The 20,857-nt window shown below is 41.1% G+C and overlaps 1 protein-coding gene across 1 annotated transcript in view; it reads right to left on the minus strand.

The window, feature by feature from the left end:
* XRCC5 (X-ray repair cross complementing 5) overlaps positions 483-20,857 on the minus strand; it is an 85,711-nt gene continuing 65,336 nt past the window's right edge. The window contains exons 17-21 of the mRNA XM_005676517.3: positions 15,470-15,579; positions 14,060-14,156; positions 12,153-12,220; positions 1,730-1,804; positions 483-720 (exon numbers count right to left, since the gene is read on the minus strand). Of these exons, the coding sequence (XP_005676574.2) occupies positions 706-720; positions 1,730-1,804; positions 12,153-12,220; positions 14,060-14,156; positions 15,470-15,579 (365 nt within the window). The 3' untranslated portion in view covers positions 483-705. The remainder of the gene's footprint in view (positions 721-1,729; positions 1,805-12,152; positions 12,221-14,059; positions 14,157-15,469; positions 15,580-20,857) is intronic.

Raw genomic sequence — 20,857 nt, forward strand, 5'->3', positions numbered from 1 at the left:
AATGAAATGACAGAATCCTAACTACTGGTGGTGAATCTCTGAGTTACTGTGTTTTTGTTTCCTTTCGTTTTGAGGTTCACTGATATGTCAGAGGCTGGGCCAAAATAGCCTCTTTCCTTCATGAGAACATCACCATAACTGCTTAAAATGGGTACTCCCCTTCCTTCCCTGCTGCAGGCCAAAGTAACATGATGACTCAAAGGCTTAAATAAAAAGAGGAATGGGCCAGCCCTTAGCCGTGACTGCCCAAAGACAGCTTTCTGCTGGTAAGAAACTAGTGCCACCATTTGATCAGGGTAAGTTGTGATGCTGTTAGAGGATCAGACAATGGACGAGACTTCCTGGGGAAGACTGAGAAGCCCACCAGTCGTTCTGGATGAGATACCTTCACGAGGGCCGCATCCGCACCAGTGTACCAGGTCAGGAAGGCACATGCGTAATACACTGAGACCAGTAAGACCAAAAAAGAAATAGTACACCAATTAGAAAATAAAGACTCTTCATAAACACGTATGGGGTCTACATTATCCCTTATAAATGTTTGTACTCATTCTGCAAGAAATCAGGTGATTCACTTCTGTGTAGCTTGCAGGGACCACCGCCAGAACTTCTGGGTCTGCTTGAGTGACCTCCTCCAGGCTGCTCTGTCTAGAACTCTCAGCATCACAGTGATAGCCGCTCTCAGATTCTCCACATATCCATGAGCTAAATCAACTCCAGCTGTAAACAGGAACAACACATTTAGGAAGGGAGCAGACCAACTTCAGAGCACTGCTTCTCGGGGGAGGGGACCATAAGCGACAGTGGTTCCCCTCACTGGTGACATGCACGGACTTGCACACTTACTCACCACTAACTATTTTAGGGGGTTTCCCTGTTGGCTCAGTGGTAAAGAACCTGCCTGCCAATGCAGGAGACATGTATTTGATCCCTGGGTTGGGAAGATCCCTTGGAGAAGGAAATGGCAATCCACTCCAGAATTCTTGCCTGAGAAACTCCATGGACAGAGGAGCCTGGAGGGCTATAGTTCATGAGGTAGCAAACAGTCGCACACGACTGCGGGACCATACAGCAAGCAAACAACAAACGATTTCAGGAGCTAAATTCGAAGCATGTCTTTTTATTTCAATACTAAGAACTTCTCCACAAAGAGGCTGCAAGTGCTTACTGGACTGCTGTCACGTGAGGCTTAAAGGCAGGAAGTCCCCACACACGAAAGATGGATACAAAAGCCAGCACTCTACCCAGCCTTCCAGGCATCCAGACATGGTGTGGTAAGGTCCAGAAATCCCCAAACGCCGATCAGTCTATTTTGTTTACATTAAGTTCATTGAGAACATTTAAGAACAAGGCGTTTTAAATGCTGCTTTTATTTGTCAGCCCACAGATTGCACACTGTACTGCTTATTTTGGTGGAGAGCAATTTCAGTAAATTATGACATTTTGCTGCTAAAGGAATAGCCTTCCCAGCTCTTTTTCAGTCCTTCAATGAGAGGATTAAACTGCATGAACAATAAATTTAAAGAACCAAAGAGCACAGGACTGTCTATTATGAAATTACTTATCTGATTACATTTATAACGATGACAAATAATAATAGTGTTGAGAGCTGCTGGTATGTTAGAAACTAAAACACAAATAAGTCCATGATAAGCAGGCGTGGTGGCTGTATTTATAGATCAGCCAAGTTTAAGCATGAGAACACCTGGTATGTATTAGAAGTACTTACCAAGTCATCCACGTCTCCACCCTCCTCAAAGGCGGCCGCTGTGTCTGTATTTGCATTTTCTTTGGGGGCCAGAAACTGTGAACAGAAAGTCAGGGATAATATCACAAGGACAGTTTTGCCTCCTTTGATGGAGGAACACACGCAAATGGCCCAAAAGAAGCACCATCTTGATGTATGCCCCTTCCTTTGCTTCTGGATGAGGACCCATGTGAGGTTGAACAGTCCACTAACTAGTCACAGAGAAAGTTCCTGGGAAGAGGGAGGAGATGATGTGGCTCGCCAAGGCAGTGAGCATGTGGAGGGGCCTGTATCAGGCCCTGAGGACACCAGGTATTCCCATTTTTGCTTTCACAGCAGGTATGTGGGCTCATTAGGGTTAAGAAAAGAACCAAACACCTCAAACCAGTATGACTTAGTCTCTCTTTTTTTTTTTTTTAACAAAAGTAAACTTTACTGAGGTGTAATTGGCATACAATAAATCTCAGTCTCTTTTGAAGGGAGCACTGAGGGTCAAGGGTCTGGACTTAAAGATTATAAGCATCTACTCAACTCCACTGAGGACAAAAAAGAGGTAAAAGGAAGGACTTCCAGGAGATGTGAAACACAAAAATGGGTGGGTGGGTTCAATTCTTTTCCTGGCAGTCTTTAAATGTGTGTTAGAAATTGTTTGAAAACAGGAAGGTGGATGAGAAAACTTCCAGTGTACGCTTCTGCTTAGCATCAGTATTCTAGACCTGGAACTTCTACAAGGCTGCTGCTGCTGCTAAGTCACTTCAGTCGTGTCCGACTCTGTGCAACCCCATAGACGGCAGCCCACCAGGCTCCCCCGTCCCTGGGATTCTCCAGGCAAGAACGCTGGAGTGGGTTGCCATTTCCTTCTCCAATACATGAAAGTGAAAAGTGAAAGGGATGTTGCTCAGTCGTGTCCAACTCTTAGCGACCCCATAGACTGCAGCCTACCAGGCTCCTCTGTCCATGGGATTTTCCAGGCAAGAGTACTGGAGTGGGGTGCCATCGCCTTCTCTGTTCTACAAGGCAGATATGCAGAAAAGCAAAGGGCCCTGAACTGAAGTCTGCAAGGATCGAGGAACACAACTCAGATTTTCAAAGGGGAGTGAGTGCCCATGAAGACTATCTGCACATTCCTGCCCTCCAAAGACAGCAGTGGGGACTCTTGTCCTTCAAGGTGTGTGATAACTGTATCAAAGACCTAGGTTTTATCAATCTCTTGTCCATCCTAACACCAGAGCGGATCTTCTCATAGGATAAGTACTTAGCATGGTGGCAGAGATCAGCCTGCAGGAGGGAGGGTTTTTAAAAGGGGAGATGGAAGTGTGGCAGGCCTCTCCCAGTTAGTATCCCTCAGGGTTGGTGTGCATGGAGCTGGCGGGCAGTAAACAAGCCCTTCCAGCCCACTTCGATTCTGTGGTAGCTCTACCCAAGAGGGAAAGGTGTGTTCATGTGTACACTTTCTCGACATGAAAGCAGGACAAGAACTGCTTTCCCTGTATTTTCTGTAATTTTTATGGTACTATGGACACAATCAAGGCCTCTGAAACCTAAGAATTATATATAGATTAAAAGCTCAGGAAGCAACAGTTAGAACTGGACATGGAACAACAGACTGGTTCCAAATAGGAAAAGGAGTACGTCAAGGCTGTATATTGTCACCCTGCTTATTTAACTTGATGCAGAGTACATCATGAGAAACGCTGGGCTGGAAGAAGCACAAGCTGGAATCAAGATTGCCAGGAGAAATATCAATAACCTCACATATGCAGATGACACCACCCTTATGGCAGAAAGTGAAGAGGAACTAAAAAGCCTCTTGATGAAAGTGAAAGAGGAGAGTGAAAAAGTTGGCTTAAAGCTCAACATTCAGAAAACAAAGATCATGGCATCTAGTCCCATCACTTCACAACAAATAGATGGGGAAACAGTGGAAACAGTGGCTGACTTTATTTTTCTGGGCTCCAAAATCACTGCAGATGGTGATTGCAGCCATGAAATTAAAATACGCTTACTCCTTGGAAGGAAAGTTATGACCAACCTAGGTAGCATATTCAAAAGCAAAGACATTACTTTGCCAACAAAGGTCCATCTAGTCAAGGCTATGGTTTCTCCAGTGGTCATGTATGGATGTGAAAACTGGACTGTGAAGAAAGCTGAGCACCGAAGAATTGATGCTTTTGAACTGTGGTGTTGGAGAAGACTCTTGAGATCAAGTCCCTTGGACTGCAAGGAGATCCAACCAGTCCATCCTAAAGGAAATCAGAACTGGGTGTTCACTGGAAGGACTGATGCTGAAGCTGAAACTCCAGTACTTTGGCCACCTATGCAAAGAGTTGACTCATTGGAAAAGACCCTGATGCTGGGAGGGATTGGGGGTAGAAGGAAAAGGGGATGACAGAGGATAAGATGGCCGGATGGCATCACCAACTCGATGGACGTGAGTTTGGGTAAACTATGGGAGTTGGTGATGGACAGGGAGGCCTGGCATGCTGCGATTCATGGGGTCGCAGAGTCAGACACGACTGAGCGACTGAACTGAACTGATGTCTCCTTACACCACAGACCAAAGTTACAGTTCAAATACAAGGCTGTGTACAACAAGTCTCAGGAAGCAAGCACTGTGTATCCTTTAATTCCTTATGTGCTGAAACTTACGTGGGTAAGAAGGGCAAGAGGAAGGCTGCATGTGCAGAGCTGGGCGAGGCCGCGTTAGCACCTGGATGTGCCTATGACAGTCTGTTTTTGACTCATCCTCCCTCCCAGACGTTTTCCCCCTCAGTCAAAACCAGCTCATCCATCACTGACTTCAATTCTGATTGAGAGATTAAGGAGTTCACCTTTCTCTAAGAATGTGTATACATCTTTCTACAGCCCTTTGCTGACTCTGAACTGGACTGTGGTCAGTGCTGGAAATCTTTCTGTGGTTTAGGAGACAGGAGATGCTAGCAGTTGACGCACAGCCTGGAACAGAACAGAACTGATTCATATCATCAAGTCTACTTATTCATTCGGGTTGATTATTAATAAAGACACCTGAGAGCCACATAGAGATAAATGAGCCAGCAATCCACACGTGCACCTGCATGTGGTTGACATCTGAAGGTCAGACTCTGCTCCTGGATTCCCAAATTAATCTTTATTTATGATTCTAATTATCATCAATATTAAAAACGATTTTTATTTTGTTCTTCTCCTGCTATCATTAACCCCCAGGTGATTCTCCCTACATCAAGAACATCAGCCTAAAAGATAAAGACGTATCCTTTGGGTGAGAAAAGAATAAAAAAGTAGAGCTGTGTCTTACCGGAAGCCTCTGGGGGCTACAAGTGACTGGTACCTTCAAACAAAACTCTGTGGTCTTAATCGTTTTGTAGTCCACTATACCCCCTTAGAAACCTGACCCACAGTAGGTACGCACTGATGAATCTTGGAGAAGGAAATGGCAACCCACTCTAGTCGTCTTGCCTGGAGAATCCCATGGGCAGAGGAGCCTGGCAGGCTACAGTTCATGGAGTCGCAGGAGTCGGACATGACTTAGTGACTAAACCATTGATGAATCTAGAAAATCCCTAATGCTTTTTGGCACACAGTCTCTTAAAGCTCCAATTCCCATTCCCATCCCACCTGCAAAGCCCCTTTCACACTGCAATTACAGCATAAATTCAGACAGGAGAGTCTGCACCATATGACCACAGTACATACCATTAAACATAAACGGCACGTCTCTGAGATGAGGCCAAATTCCAGGAAGAAAGAAACGGCGGCAAATAAACTCTCCTTTCCATCAAGTGCTAAACATCTGGAGCTGATTTCCTGACAGATCTGCTTTACATTTCTGCCTAAGCAATTTACAGCTAAGAGCAGGCTGCCATCCATTATCCTTCCCACAGCCCCAGGCGAAGCTGATCTCTTACACTTATCACTCCTCACCGTCAGAGTTTTTAACTACAAGTAATTTCCAGGCTGTGCATGACAGGGAAGCTAGAGATAAAGCAGAGAATTCAATGACTGGCCTGTTTTCTCAATAAAAGCAACAACAGATTCTCTGAATGCAGCCAAAAGGGGCACGAGTCAACAGCTGACTTTTCTTATGTTCTTTCTCTCTGCAATATGCTGAAAAATGAGGACAAATAGAAAAAAAACAGTTGTGTGACACAGTCCTCCATCCTCAAGCCACCATCATGTATTTGAGGTTACCAAGAAAGAACCTTCTTACTTGCAGATCTTTATGAGATGGATAAACCACTACTTCTCAGGTACACTGAAATACAATCCTGGCCACAAGCAGAGAAACTGCATCAATCACTTCTATATAGAAGCTTCCAGTCCTGTTCCTCCGTAAGACTAAAAACTAAAAATCAGCTTGTCCTAAGGCCCTTAGCAATCCCCAAATTGAAAACACATGGCTTCCACTGGGTTGATTCCAACACCAAGGTCTAGATATACAATAGCATCATGAAGAATGAAAACCTGTTGGCATGTATTTTGTTTAAAATGACACACACTTAGGTTACATTAATGCTATTTTCATGCTTTATAGGGAATACAGTTCAGGAGAGAAATCTGCAAACCAGTGTGGGGGAAAAGAACCGTATAATTGAGGCACTGTCCGTTCCCAGTAACCCTGGGTAAGCCACTTGACCTTTCTATAACTAGCTCTCCTCAAAAATAAAATGGGTACTGATCCCATTTATCTCTTGGGGTTGCACTGCTCCTCAGATGAAATAAAATATACAAAAAATGCCTTGTAGAATTGTAGATTTTATGTTCCAATTCCTCGGAATACACCCAATATATGTTTACCAAATGACAGTCACAAGAATACCCATAGCATTTTTATTCCCAGTTGCCAGTGTTTAGAAACAACTAATGTCTGTCATTGGGAGAATGGATGAAAAAATTGTGGTATAACCACGAAAGAGAATACTACATAGCTGTAATAAAGAATGAACAATTTTAACATCATGGATGAGTCATAAAAGGCATGATTCCAATTATATGAAGGCTGAGCTAGGCAAAACTACTCTCAAGTGACAGATGTCAGACTACTGGGCAGGGTATCAGGGAGCCTTCGGAGGTTTTGGAAACGCTCTGTACTTTGATCTGGGCGGTGGGCACCCAGATATACGACTATGTAAGAATTAAGCAGTGTTCATATTTAAGATTTGTGCTTTTACTCTATGTTCTAGCGCAATAAAAAATTTAAAATCATACCTTAAAAATATCAAGCTCTAAACAAATATAAAGTAACAATGTGACCTTTTAATTACTGCTTTTCTTGTACTAACATATAGAACTTCACTAAGGATTTAAGGCAGAAAAGGAAGAAAAGAACAAAGGAAAATGTCATGGGGTCCAACAGCGGCCAGCAGTCAGAGACAACTGTTCTCAAGATATGACTCCTAATTCTAATCTTATAATCTTTCACAATGCTTTAGGGATCTTTTTTGGAAGAGGGAGTGTGAGAATCTTTTATGTACACGTGGCTGCTGGCATTCTATGGTGGCGGCATGAAAACGCATGGAGGTGACTTTATTAAGAGTCCAGAGTCTGGACTCTAACCAGTTCTGCTGGCCATGAACTTGTGACACTGAGAAAGTCAACTTCACCTCTCTAGACTGCCTCTGGAAAATGAGTAGATCACTAAGCTTTGAGCATCTATGATGCTAAGATGGAAAAATCAATAAATGTCAACACCAATAAAGAAGGCCAGATTAGGCAGCTATAAGGAAAACAAGTGCTAAAATGATGCCTTTTCCCCCTTTAAGAGTTTGTATCAAATGATTATTTAGGCCAATCTCAACCTTGGAATCCTGTGAGAAACAATATTCCAAAGCCACGGGAATAAATTCTCCTTCCTCTCTGAGCTCTTAATATGGAATAAAAAGAAGGGAGGGCTGGGGCTCAGTCCTACCACTGAATTTCTGGCCAGTGACACTACGAGATTGTAAGCACATCATTTTACGTCTCAGCCCTAAGTTTCTTCATGTGTATATAAAATAAGGAGTTTGGACCAGATCAGTTTTTCAGGTTCTGTTCCCTGAGGGCTCTTCCAAGTCCTCAGGGTATGGGTAACCCCAAATTTCCACTCCCACTGTCCATCAAGGGAGAAGTGTCACCCTTCTATGTTTTATGCATCAGGCTTCCTTGTAAGCTTTCAGTTTTAAAAATAAAAACTCAGCTAGATCATCATTAGGATTCCTTCCAGCTGAATAAAATTCTATACAACTTAAGCCAATATCCTCTGCCTTAGTTAAGAATCTGACTTGTTTAAATCCTTTTAGCCCAGGGCTTCTCATCATTCTTTGTTGGGAGGGGCTCTACCTACTAGGAGTCAGTCGCATGCCCCCTGCTGTAACCGCCTGGAATGTCTCTGGACAATGCCAATATCTCCTGGGGAATAAAATCACTCCTGGCTGAGAACCACTGTTTTAACCCTAACACAGGTTAGTAGGAAAAAATTAAAAAAAAATTTTTTTTATAAAGATGACAAACTTTGAATGAAGCATCAGCCTTTCTTGACCTTTGACAAGTGCAGGTCTCTCACGGCCCATGGTTCCCTAGTCCTGGATTGTGATGCTCCTGGAACGTGGCAGGATAAACAGGCACAACTCCTACCCACCACAGAGCCAAGCCCTGTGAATGAGATGACAGATAAAGGGGGCACAGGAGCTACAGAGGCCTCTCCATGTCGTCGCAAATGGCAAGACTTCATCTTTCTATGGCTGAGTAGTATTTCATTGCGTATGTATACCACACCTTTACTCATTCATCATCAACGGACATGTAGGGTTTTCTTCTTCCAATCTTTGTTATCATAAATAATGCTGTGGTGAACACCAAGGTGTATGTATCTTTTTGAAATATGGTCCTTGGGAGGATTATGCTAAGTGAAATAAGTCAGATGAAGAAAGATAAACACTGTATGATTTGCCTCATATGTGGAATATAAAACAAAACCAGAACAAATGAACAAATCAAATGAAACAAAAACAAACCCATAGATACAGAGAAAAGACTAGTAGTTACCAGAAGGAAAGGCATGAGGGGAGGGTGAAATGGGTAAAGAGGGTCAACTGTATGGGGATGAATGGAAACTCAACTTTTGGTGGTGAGTATGTAGTGTATACAGAAGTTGAAATATAATGTTGTACACAGAAATTTACTAATGGTATAAAACAATGTTAACTTAATAAAAAGAAACAAAATAAAACTGGAGGAAAAATATATATACAAACATCAAACATTAATGGCATGTCTAACTAACTACCAGAAAACAGAAAAAGTGGAAGAATTCATGACTGGAAAACAGGGGTTATATTTATATCTAGGCTTCAAAATGAAACAGAGGTATCAGTTATTGAAAGAAAAAGTGACTGTCTAAGCTCATGTCATGAGAGAACTATTTCTACAGAAAGAATGACTTACCTATATTCTCAAAGAATCATAAAATCCACACATTTCTAGAATATATCAGAGAGAAACAATTGTCCTTAAGATGGGGAAGTGTAGTCATGATTTTCATTTAAAATGGGCATCCCTGAATAATATTTCCTTTCAAATCATCAACATTTAACAGCAATAATGTGACAGTATACCAACTTTAAATAACTTATGGTCAGTATCTTGAAAGAATTTTAATGGACTATGAAGATTGTTCTTCAATGTCTGAATGCAGCCAAGTTTCTGTAATTGATTCTTTGGGAAGTGACCAAACATAATAGTTGCTTTGAAGAAAATGTAAATGAGTATTTTATTGTGTGGTCAAAACTGATTATACTTTCATAACTTGGCTAAGAGAAAAAGCTGAAGCATGTCTCTCCTATTAAAACCACAAGGAATCAACTTCCTTGAGCCAGAAGTGTACTAATTCTACCCATTATCATTCGTATGTACCTTCTCCCTTCCACAATTCTCTCCAAAAATCAACAGGTGCCATTAAAAATTTTTTTTAAGATAGAGGACTAAGTTTTCATTCTGGAAAAAAAAAAAGGGCTCCTGTGATACCGAAGCAGACACAAAAGCATAATCTTACAGGTTAGACACGACAGAGTGTGTGCCGAGAGTCTGCCACAACAGCAAGCTTCACTCTGCTACGTTGACCGTGTTTTCTCTCTCTTCAAACATGGTGATGTTTTTGGAGTTGTCTTAAATTGCAACCAACTGAAATCAGTTCTGTTGATATTAGAATCATGTAAGGACACCCACCCATATCTAGTCTTCACTGAAATTCCTCTCTGCAGCTTCATTACCAGACATTAAAATTCCTGATGGTTATGCTCTGTGCTCTTAAATTCCAAAGGTGATATGCATTTGCAACAAAGACTAAGGCCCAGACACTTGCAGGAAGCACATGATCCCTTCTTAGCTTGCTTTCCTTTCTCGTATTCTGGCCTCACTCAACTCTGACAGCATCGGTTAAGAGGTACTGCTTGGGGTAAAAGACTGCCTTTTCAGGTCAGGGCTTTCCGCTTCCTCCCCAAACTGTAATGTACTCAACTCTCAACTGGATGACAGATTTTTTTTGAATGCAATAATGATTAAAATGAAACTATCTGCCTTATTTTACCCATTTATCAAAAACTGATTGATAAGCCTTCACTACATGATTTTCTGTGTCAATTTCACTATGCTATGGTGCCCGGCTGTTACGGCAAACACTAGATGTTGCTGTGAAGGTATTTTATGAATGACTAACATTTACAATCAGCTGACTTAAGTAAAGAAGGTTACCCTCAAAAATGTTAGTAAGCCTCATTCAATCAGCTGAAGGAATTATGCCCCTGGAATGTAATATAGAAATCCTGCCTTAATTTCCAGCTTGCTGGCCTGCTCTATGAATTCCACATTTGCCAGCCCCTACAATTGTGTGAGCCAGTTCCTTAAAATGAATCAATTCCCCCTCCACACCCTCCCCACACACACAGTATTGGTTCTCTCTGCAGAGCCCTGAATGACACACCCTAGCTCAAGAGGGAAGTATTACCATGCTATTGTATAAAATAACAAATAGAAATAGAACCAGTTAAAGGGCACTCTGAAGCCCACAGTACTCAGTCTTGACTGTGGCAGCAGTGGGTACAGACATCAGAGAACCTTCTCTGAGACAACAGTCAGCATCTTGAAGAATGCTTTTTAAATTCTGAGATCTTACTTCCTGAGAGCAGGGGCCATATCTGCTCTTTAACAAAATGCTTTTGCCAGGCAGAGTGCTTAATAAAAAGTCTTGTATATTCTAATTTCTTTGCCAAACAATAGCATGGTTTTTGCCAAATGAGTTTTCTGAACTGAAAATTCAAGATTGTTAAACTTTGGCCTGAGTTTAGCCCATAGATGAACATCTCTGGCCTTGTTTCTGCTGTTCTCTTAGATTCCTGTTCATAGTCCCTGACCAAGCTCTCCCTTAGCTGGGCAGTTAATTTTTGAGTCTCTATTGCTTCCTTCTGCTACCCTGTAAGCAACTGAGTCTCTGGAGGGTGGGGGTGCTGTTTTATCGTTCAGTACAGTGCCCAGCAAACAGCAGAGGCTTAGTACATAACTGACAGCTGACATGTGTTGTACTAGCAAGGCTGGGTCAACCACTGACTGTAAATAACACTGGATGTTATGAAATATATACTTCTGAGCTACTCAATTTAATTTCACTGAAATTTCATCACGAATCTGCAGTATAATGAAGAAGAACTGAGCTAAACAGCTGTATGTTTTTGACTCACAACTGAATCAGATGTAATGCTCATCCTCCACACAGGAAGACACCAAGTATGTTGACCATTTGCATCAAAATGAAGTCCATGGGGCCTGCATATCCAGGGTGTGTTACTATAAAGACCTGGATGTGCCTTATGTTAGAATACTAGTGTTGCTAGTATTCTAACATAATACCTTGTTGCACCATACAATTACCTGAGGGGCTTTAAAAACTCAAAACCACATTCCAAATGCATTTCAGACCCATTTCAGGGGAAAGTAAGGGGTCATCAATGTATGTGTGTGTGTGTGTATATATATGTGTGTCTGGGTGTGTGTGTGTGTATATATATATATTTCTTTTTTTGTTGTTGAAAACAACTCCCTGGTGACTAATGTGTGGCCTGAGTGGAGATCACTGGGCTAGATGGATTTCCTAGCCATAGCCAGGGTCTACTGTGGATCACAAACTCTAGAGGTACTGAAGTGCAATTGTAGGTGAGTTCTAGAAACATTATCGTAGCTTATGGCAAACTGAGTGAGATTACAATTTCTCCTATGAGGATGCTGCAGCTGAAGCAACTTGCCTGTTGGTTGAGTAAAGAATGGTACAGTAATCTAGTTACCCCTAGAATTTTACTTCTTCAAGGAAGAATGAGCACCAAGAAAATAATCTCCACTGCAATAATTCATCTAAAGACAGAGAGCTACCCCACAATACCTTTTTGGCTTCCTCAGTGGTGACAGAGCTTCCAGGGGCTTCATCTTTGGTGATCAGAGTAACTCCATCTATAAAGTAATTCACAGGGGAAAATTCAAGTACAGACACTCAAGCCCAATCCCACCTTCCTTTCCACCACACCTCCTCCCAGCTTTGCATGGGAGATTTTTGGAATTATTAATATAAATGTGCTCTTCCTTATAGGAAATATAAAGCTTTATGAAAAGTGCTGAACTCACATCATTTTTTCCATCTTCCATCGCCCTTTCTCCTATGTTTGCTTATAGAAAATGAAAGCCACATAACAAGTGCTACCTGCTGTGTGAAGTCTTTCTTGATTCAATCTCTCCCTTAGAACTCTCAGATCACTTTGTTTATCCCTTTGAAATAGCTCTCACCATACTGTATCCTGTATGACTGTAAATATTTTATCCCTCCTAACAGATTATACTTTCTCTAGGCAGGGATTACATTTTATTCATCCTTATATTTCCCTCAGTGTATTTCATAGCAGGAGCTCAGTAAAGAAATGCAAATTGAGTAACTATGCTTTGGTCCAAACCCATTAGGTACCAGATACGGGAATCTGCAGACTTTCTGACTTCTAGCAGTGTGACCGGCTATTGATGGAATGGCAGAAAGCTAAGGTCAGAAGGAGACATGCTCTTACAAAGATTTTGCCTAACATTTAGCCCAGAGTGTTGAGTTGAGCTCAGTGAGAGCAAATCAAGGATGGAAAATCTACCCTGTAGTTTTCTCTTCTTCTTAAGATTTTCTTCTGTCTCAAATGATTGATGCACGAAACGCTCTCAGAAAAGCACATGCATTTAACATCCATTTGTACCTAGAAATGGCACAAGGTCATGTGTATTCTCTCAACAGGATATATATATATACATATATATGTATCTTGTGTATGTCCTACAAATTTCTTTTCAGCAAGCAATATACTGGAGGCATTCAATAGGTACCAAAACCAATCTCTTTCATCTACTGGGTCGACAGCAGAAACACAAAAGTGATTTGAGTAAGCCCAATTCACCACCTATTCTAATTGCTTTTGCTCCCCAGTGTAGAAGTTAAAGGGCTGAAAAATTAACTGTCAGGGAAATGGTTGTCTGTGTGACAAAAAACTGCCTCTTAGAAGCTGGAGAGATAGGCATGTGACTCCTTTTTTCAGAGTTTGCACAGAAGGACAGGTTGAAACTAATTTGGGGGCTCTACTTCACGTAAGAAGTTTTGTACTTTGCAACATCATTGGTTTCATAACATGTACTTTTAACAGGTAATATCTTGTGTTTCAGTTCTAAAAGAAAATCAAGCCAGGTTAAAGGAAATGGGCAAAGGGCATGATGGAAATCAAACAACAAGCCTAAAAGTGAAAGAGTGTTTGTTGCCCTGTTTCTTTGTTTAATTTGCATTGGTCACTGCGAATGAGTGAGTGGCTTTGGTGCATGAAGACGTTGGTTGGCTAATATAAAATGCCCAAGAACATGGCAATGAAAGGAGGGCAATGGAGGAGGGCAAAACGTGGGGGAGATTAATGAAAATGCTATGCATCCAGCAGGACTTACAGGTCTAAGAATCTGAGACAGAGAGCAATGACTGCCTATACAGCTTCTTCCGTCATCAAACAGAAAGGCACAGTCATGAAAGGGCCACACTACACAGAGAGTTTAAGATGGGACTTATATGTTTACTTATTATTGATCACTTTGCATTTCTGCTTATTAATCAAGATTTTCAGTTCACCAAATACTGAGCATTTCCCAAATTCACATGGAAAAATCCACACAGGACATTATCAGGTCCTCACACAACACATTACACAATATAATTTATATTTAGAACTTATACTTGGAAAATATAGCATAACTATTTGAAGAAAAAGACAATTGACACCTTACCATGGATGACAATTTCCCAGAAATGATTTAATTGTTTAACTTCCACTTTCTCTTGAAGGGCTTTCAGGAAATTGTTAAAGCGCTGCTCTTCTGAAAACTGTGACAGCGTGCGGGGGTAGGGAAGGTGGCAGGTCAGAGCTCATACAGAAACATAATTCCCCCCCAAAGTGTTTTATGTATATATGTGTGCATATATATATATGCACACACACACACAAATCCGCCATATTTATTAAAAATACATAAAATGTTCTTCTTTGGTAAATTTCAGCTTCTTTTGTTGGGAGTTGTAAATCTTTCCATCTGTTGAAGGCACAGAAATTTCCATAGCTACCCAGGTTTTTTTCGTGGCCTGGTACTTTGTTCTTTTAGGTTTTAATATAGACAAATTCAAACAAAAACAGAGCAATTTAGTGGATGCTATGTACCCATCACCCTTGTAACATCTATACCCTCACTTTCTCCCACGACTCTTGGATTGTTTTGAAGCAAATTTCAACCATATTAGCTCATCTATAAATATGCAATATCTAAAATATAGACTTAAAAAATTCACAAAAAATTATTAATAAGAGTAATGACCAGTCAGTATTCACATATTCCCAACTTTCTTTTTATATTTTTAGTTTAAAAAAGGTCATTAAGATTGACTAATATGTCTCTAAAGCCTCTCTGGCTCCTCTTCCACCTTTTTCTCTCTTTCTTTTTTGGAATCCAATGACCTGGCAGTTTAAAGGACACATGGTGGCCACAGTGCACAGAAGTGTTATCAGACACTCCATCCAGGCAGTGGGGGATGTGTGCACTAAAAAACTATTGCCACTACCTTTTCGGCTAAGCAAATTTTTCTCCACCTGACTGAGTCACCCTTAGTCTTACATTGACTCTACTTGGCCAAAATTTGATATTTGATAAAACTGATATTTATCTGTAGGGCATTTGATTTATCTACTTCTGAATCTTTCATCCCATTTTAACAGTATTTTTACTTTCTATCACTCTTTCTAATAACCTAAACAATCCAAGAAGTAATTCGGTCATTCACTCAATCCTCTCAATAATTATCTAACTGTATTTTCTCCATCCATTTCCCTGAAATAGTCAGCCAAATAGAATCCGATAGAAGAGAAATTTGGTTGGCTCCCTACGTAGAAATCATAAAGCCAGGGCTATAGTGTAATGAAAAGCTAACTTCGAGGGATACAACATCCCAGTCACCCACCCAGCTTTATTCTTCCTCAGAAATGACAGCAATAGTAACATGAGCTAGTCATTTCTACTCCTCTTGGCATATGTTGCTCTTCACAGTAAGGATGATTATTTTCAAAGCCCAGGCTTATCTGTGGAGTGCTGTATGTCTCTCTCCTGTGATGTCCTCTCCTTTAGGAAGAGGACACAGGATAGAGTTACCTGAATGGCTTCCTCCCTGAAGGCTTTGATGCAGTCCATGCTCTTCATGAAATACAGTGTTTCGTTAGTATCCAAAAACTGCTCGATGTGGTTTATTAGCTGGTGACTAGCTAGAACATAAGACAATAAATTTATTTTCCTCAATCTGAGTGATGCTTGTTAGAGAGAATGGATGCTCCTGCGTGCCTGTAAGTAGTGCGTTTTTATGGATCAAGAGCCTCCCTTGTGGTCTGTTTGCACAAAAGCCATTCTTCTTTTACAGGGGTGGATGGGAAGGAAAGATGAAATGCAGAATGCTGATTTCAAAAGTCCATTTAAAAGGTGTGGGTAATACTTACTGACATTTGTCAAGAAATAAAATTTCTTAAGTGCTTAGAATTATAGCTAAATGTTCCTTTTGGAATTTCAAATATTAAGCTGTTACTGCTTTTTATTTACTACCCCCCCCCCCCAAATTTAGGGACGATTTGGGTATTTCAAAACTGCATTTCCTGATAACATCATATAAAATAGATCTTCCGTTTCCTCCCCTAATTCCACTCAGAGTAAATGTCAAATGGTGTCAGACAAAGAAAAATAATCAGCCAAGGACACTCCACCCTCTTCCAATCACAGGTCACATTAGAAAAGACCAGCCTTCAACTTAATTGAGTAATATCCCTATAGAATGGAAAGTCATTGCTACTTATCTTCTGCCCTTAGTTGAATCTCAAGATCTCTCAGGTACTCAGCACTCTACAAAGCCATGGATACTTAACAAATGATAATGGTCAGCAAGCAACATCATAAGTGATAGAGAAAGAGGAAATGCATTTATAGCGTTACGGTTTCCAAGGTGAGCTGCAATTTGAGACTGCCTCATAAGCAAAACATTCTTCATTTTAAAAAGCAGAGGAAATCAAAACATAAAGTCATCAGGGAACTTAAAGTGTTCAAGCGGGTCAAAACAGACCCTTATGATCTGTGTGGAAGAACAGACCAAGGAGATGAACACAAGTCATGACCTAGAGGCTCATTCTTACTTGTTCCCTGAAACTGCTCGCTAGCTGGCTGTTCAGCAATTTGTGCTGAATGGTCAAGATGTTCTAAGAGTGCACATTTGCCATTGCTGTGGCCTCATGTGAGCCTTCCCACAGTTACGAATGTGTGCCTGCAGTACTAATGAAAACTACTTTCAAGGGTTCCCTATAAAGGCTAGAGGCCACCAGCTGAACCACAGTGACTGGATCACTGCTCAACCCCTTATGAAAGACATGAAATGCGGTGCCATCAACGTATTTGCTAAGGATCCTGTAGCATGCGGACAGGACTGAAAAACCGGGTGAAGTATTTCCTAATGTAATAATTTTGCAGCAAGTGAAAACATCCTGGTAACCATTTCATCTCTTCTACCAACTAGGAGAGTATGATCTCCATCACAACGAACTACTTAACCAACTTGAGGGAGTAAAGAAACACTTTTCTGAAATTTCAGAAATCTTTACCCATGTATCCCATAGCAGTGAATTAACATCCAACTATGATTCAAAGCAGAGAAGGAATGTTTGGATAGGACTTTTTAAACAAAGTTTTTAAGAATACAACCCTGATCAGTAAGCAGAGCAGAAAACTATCAACAAGGAGCTGAAACCAACAGAAGCTATCTCCCTCTTTTAGCCTGGAAAGGTAAAGTAAGAGAAATGTTTGATATTTCCACTCAAGCAGCCTGCTTTCTCAGTCTGACAGCAAGTTCACTCGGCGTTTCCTATCTGGGCACAAATGAGAATTTTTAAAGGCCAAGGGCAATAATCCCAAAGACATCACATTTCTCATTTCTTTTGAAATGTAAATGAGGAAATCTCTGCAAGTTATAATGTAAAGCTATATTTCTCTGCTTGATACAGTGATTATTTTAATTCAGCCTAGTACACATTTACTGTGTAACTGCGACATATAAGATGCTACATTATGTTCTATAGGAGACAGAATTAAGTTGAAGATAAGATCCTGCCCTTAGGGAGTTTACACGCTAACAGAGAATATAACACCTATACATAAGAATAGTAACAGGAGGTCAACATGAAGAGTGCTGAGTGCTACAGAAGTATATCAACTAATCTGAATTTTTAAAACTCTTTGGTGATTATAAGAAAGATCTGTGAATTAACATGGCTTTTTTTTGCTGGGCAATGAAGGAAAAGTAGAATTTGGCTATCAGACAGCCAAAAAACAGAATGAGCAGAGAGGTGGGAAAGCACGGGGAGTATGTGTAGAAAAGCACACGGTCCAGCACGCGGAGTCCGTGGCCGGGAGTAGTGAAGAAAGAGGAGGAGAGGGGGGAGGGAAGGGCGTCCCGAGGAGAGTGAGCAGTGTGCGTGAGGAGCTGGGGCAGGACAGAGAAAGCACAGGAGAAAAAGGGTTCAAGACCAAGCCTTTAAGGAACCTCAGGATTCAGAGGCTGTACAGAGGAAAGGCTGCTGATAAAGGAGGCCAAGAAGGGATGGTTAGGGAGGCAGGAGAGAGTCAGGAGGGTATGGCACCACAGATACTAAGAGAAGAAATTATTTGAAGAGGAGAATTGTCTACTGTGTCATAAAATGTTACATAAATAATATTACAGATTATTATTACATAAATTCTGCAAGGAAAAGAGTGTAATGAGCACAGAAGATAAAGGACTCTAAAACATAGGGTGTCCTTGGGCCCGGGAGCCCATGAAACAACTAGACAGTGCTGAATTGCTCTGCAAAAAGCAGTCTCTGCACTCATCTTTATCTTGAATTTTGATGGCACACACACACACACACACACACACACACACACCTGCCATCTTATAGAAAAAAAACATTCAAAAGAAACTAAAATAAAGCAAATGTGAAAGCCAATAATCCATTTGCAATAATGATATGGGTGAGAAAGAATGCAAAGAAAAGCAGCAGCAGTCTCAATCCTCAGCTCCCATTTAAGAAAGACATCCTTATGTATCTGTGGGCCCATCTGGATCTAGTTTCTTATTTACATGTTGGACTCTTCTGTCCTTTCCCCCAGAAGGTTCAGGAATGCAGGTAGATACACATACGCAAACTTCAGATAAGCCCAATGAATACACAGAACCAGACTCTATCCTTCTCGAAATAATCAGTTATGTGGCCTGTGCATCTGGCCCTCTATCTAGACTATTTTGTGGTTCACTGATTATAATGAACCTTTTAACACCAGTGAATATATGTGATGGACGATGCTCTAATATACTGAATATCAAAATGGCATGTGGATAAAGGACTTCTCATCCAAACTTTGGTGGCATTTCCCTGTCATTTTAAATAAATGTAAAAATGCAGAAGTGGCTGACAAAAGTAATCTAACTCTGGCTGGACTATGCTTTTGATTCCCCCTTCTCTCCTCCTCCTCATGTAGGAAATGCTGAACACTGGGGTGCTTTCCTCTGCTTCCACATCAATCACGGTGTTCACATTCAGTAAATCACAACCCCAACTATAATTCACCAGAATGCTTTTCCAGAATTACTCAGAGGCTCAATAATACTCATTAGCAGCTAATATAAAAAATGGCCACTGGAAGGGCCATTCATCTTAGGACAGTAGGTCAGGCAAAGGCTGTCATTTATCTCAAGAAGTCTTCAAAATCAAAATGTCTATTCCGGATTTCAAACCTGTCTGTTCTGCATTTTGAGGTTTTTAATAGGGGCATTAATATGCTAACTAGAATCTGACATGAGTACAGATCGTTGATACACAAAATGAGTTTTCATACTTGTAATACTTTAGCGTTACATTAAAATCTTATCAAGATTCAAAAGTGTTATGCAAGAGGAAAACGGCGGTGTTTTTTTGTTTTAATCTGAAATGTATGCTTTTTCGCTCTCTCCAGAAAAACACCTTCCAAAAGTGAAAGGGATGGTTGCTCAGTCCTGTCCGACTCTTTGTGACCCTATGGACTGTAGCCCACCAGGCTCCTCCTGTCCTGGAACTTTCCACACAAAATTACTGGAATGGATTGTCATTCCCTTCTCCAAGGAGTCTTCCCAACCCAGGGATCAAATCTCAGACTCCTGCACTGCAGGCAGATTCTTTCCCATTTGAGCCACCAGGGAAGCCCCCTAGAGTTCTACAAAATCAATCACCCCTCTTCCTGCTGCTCAGTCAAGACCGTCTGCTTGCTGGTCTCTGACTTGACATCTACTTACTCTCTTTTCTGCAAAGATGTTTCCAACAAAGTAAAAGGAAGTCATGTACTGAGGGTTTTTTCCCTCTATCCTACAGAGCCGAAAGAGCAGTAGTTCACTCACCTGTCACACGTTATGTATAAGGGACTGGAAAGCAATCGCAAATGATTTTGCTAAACCCAGGCATCATTCAGGATGTTTCTCAATTTAATTCTTCTCGTGATCTCAGTGCCCTTATGTGAATTTTACTTATTGAAGAGGTGCACATTTTATAGATGTCCGCAGTTAAATCATTTGAAAATGTTCAACAGTTTACATAGTCAATAACAATGGCATCTTTATTAAAGAAAATAAAGTGACAATAAAAAATCTAGCATTTAAATAAAAAAAGTATATGATCAGGTCAGTCATTAAGAGAATTAAAAGGAGTAACATCTTTCAGTAACAAATAAAAATCTAAGTGAGCAGTCCAGTTTATAGCCAATGAAATCCACATGTAAATTACTATCACTGTTTTTAAAGCAAAAAGTTAACAAGAAACATTTGCCTGGCAAGAAAACAAGGCTGTGTTTTAATACAGGGGACAAAAATCAGTCACAAAGAGGCTTCCCTGTGTCTCAAACAGGGTATAAACTGGCCATTGTGGGTAGAGGCTTTGTGCGCATTCAGACAGGGTCCAAAGAGAAGAACAGAAATCACTGAATATTTAACCAAGGAAGTTTGATGCAGACAACTGTTAACACAGGTGATAAAGAACTGTAAAGCCAACTGAAAATGGGTGCTGTAACCCAGAGATTAGAAATAGCAAGAAGCCCCTAGCACCCCCTGGCACTGCAAGGGAACAAGAACAGAGCAGAAAGGAGATAAGAGGAGGGGATAAATAAAGCCTGTCCTATAGGGGCAGAAACCATGGAGGACTTGGAGATGCTGGGGTGGGGGTGGTGAGGGGAGTAAGAGAAACACCCTGGCTTCTCCCTCCCTCCTTACTTCTCACCAGGATCTGAACCCAGTAGGAAGCCAGTAGCTGTGGGAGCCTGGAAGATGCAACCTGCAGGGACAGGCTCCATCCCACTCCTCCCCGCAGACCCAAGGCACACAGGGAAAGGGTGAGCAGAGGATCTAGGGGCCACTGGCAGTGTGTTATCATGAACCCACAGGACTGAACGCTCCATTTACACATCAGATATTTGCAGGAGACAGAAGTTAACAAAGCAGTCTTTAAC

This window comes from Capra hircus, chromosome 2 (genome assembly GCF_001704415.2).
Source record: "Capra hircus breed San Clemente chromosome 2, ASM170441v1, whole genome shotgun sequence".
NCBI classification, from domain to species: Eukaryota; Metazoa; Chordata; class Mammalia; order Artiodactyla; family Bovidae; genus Capra; species Capra hircus.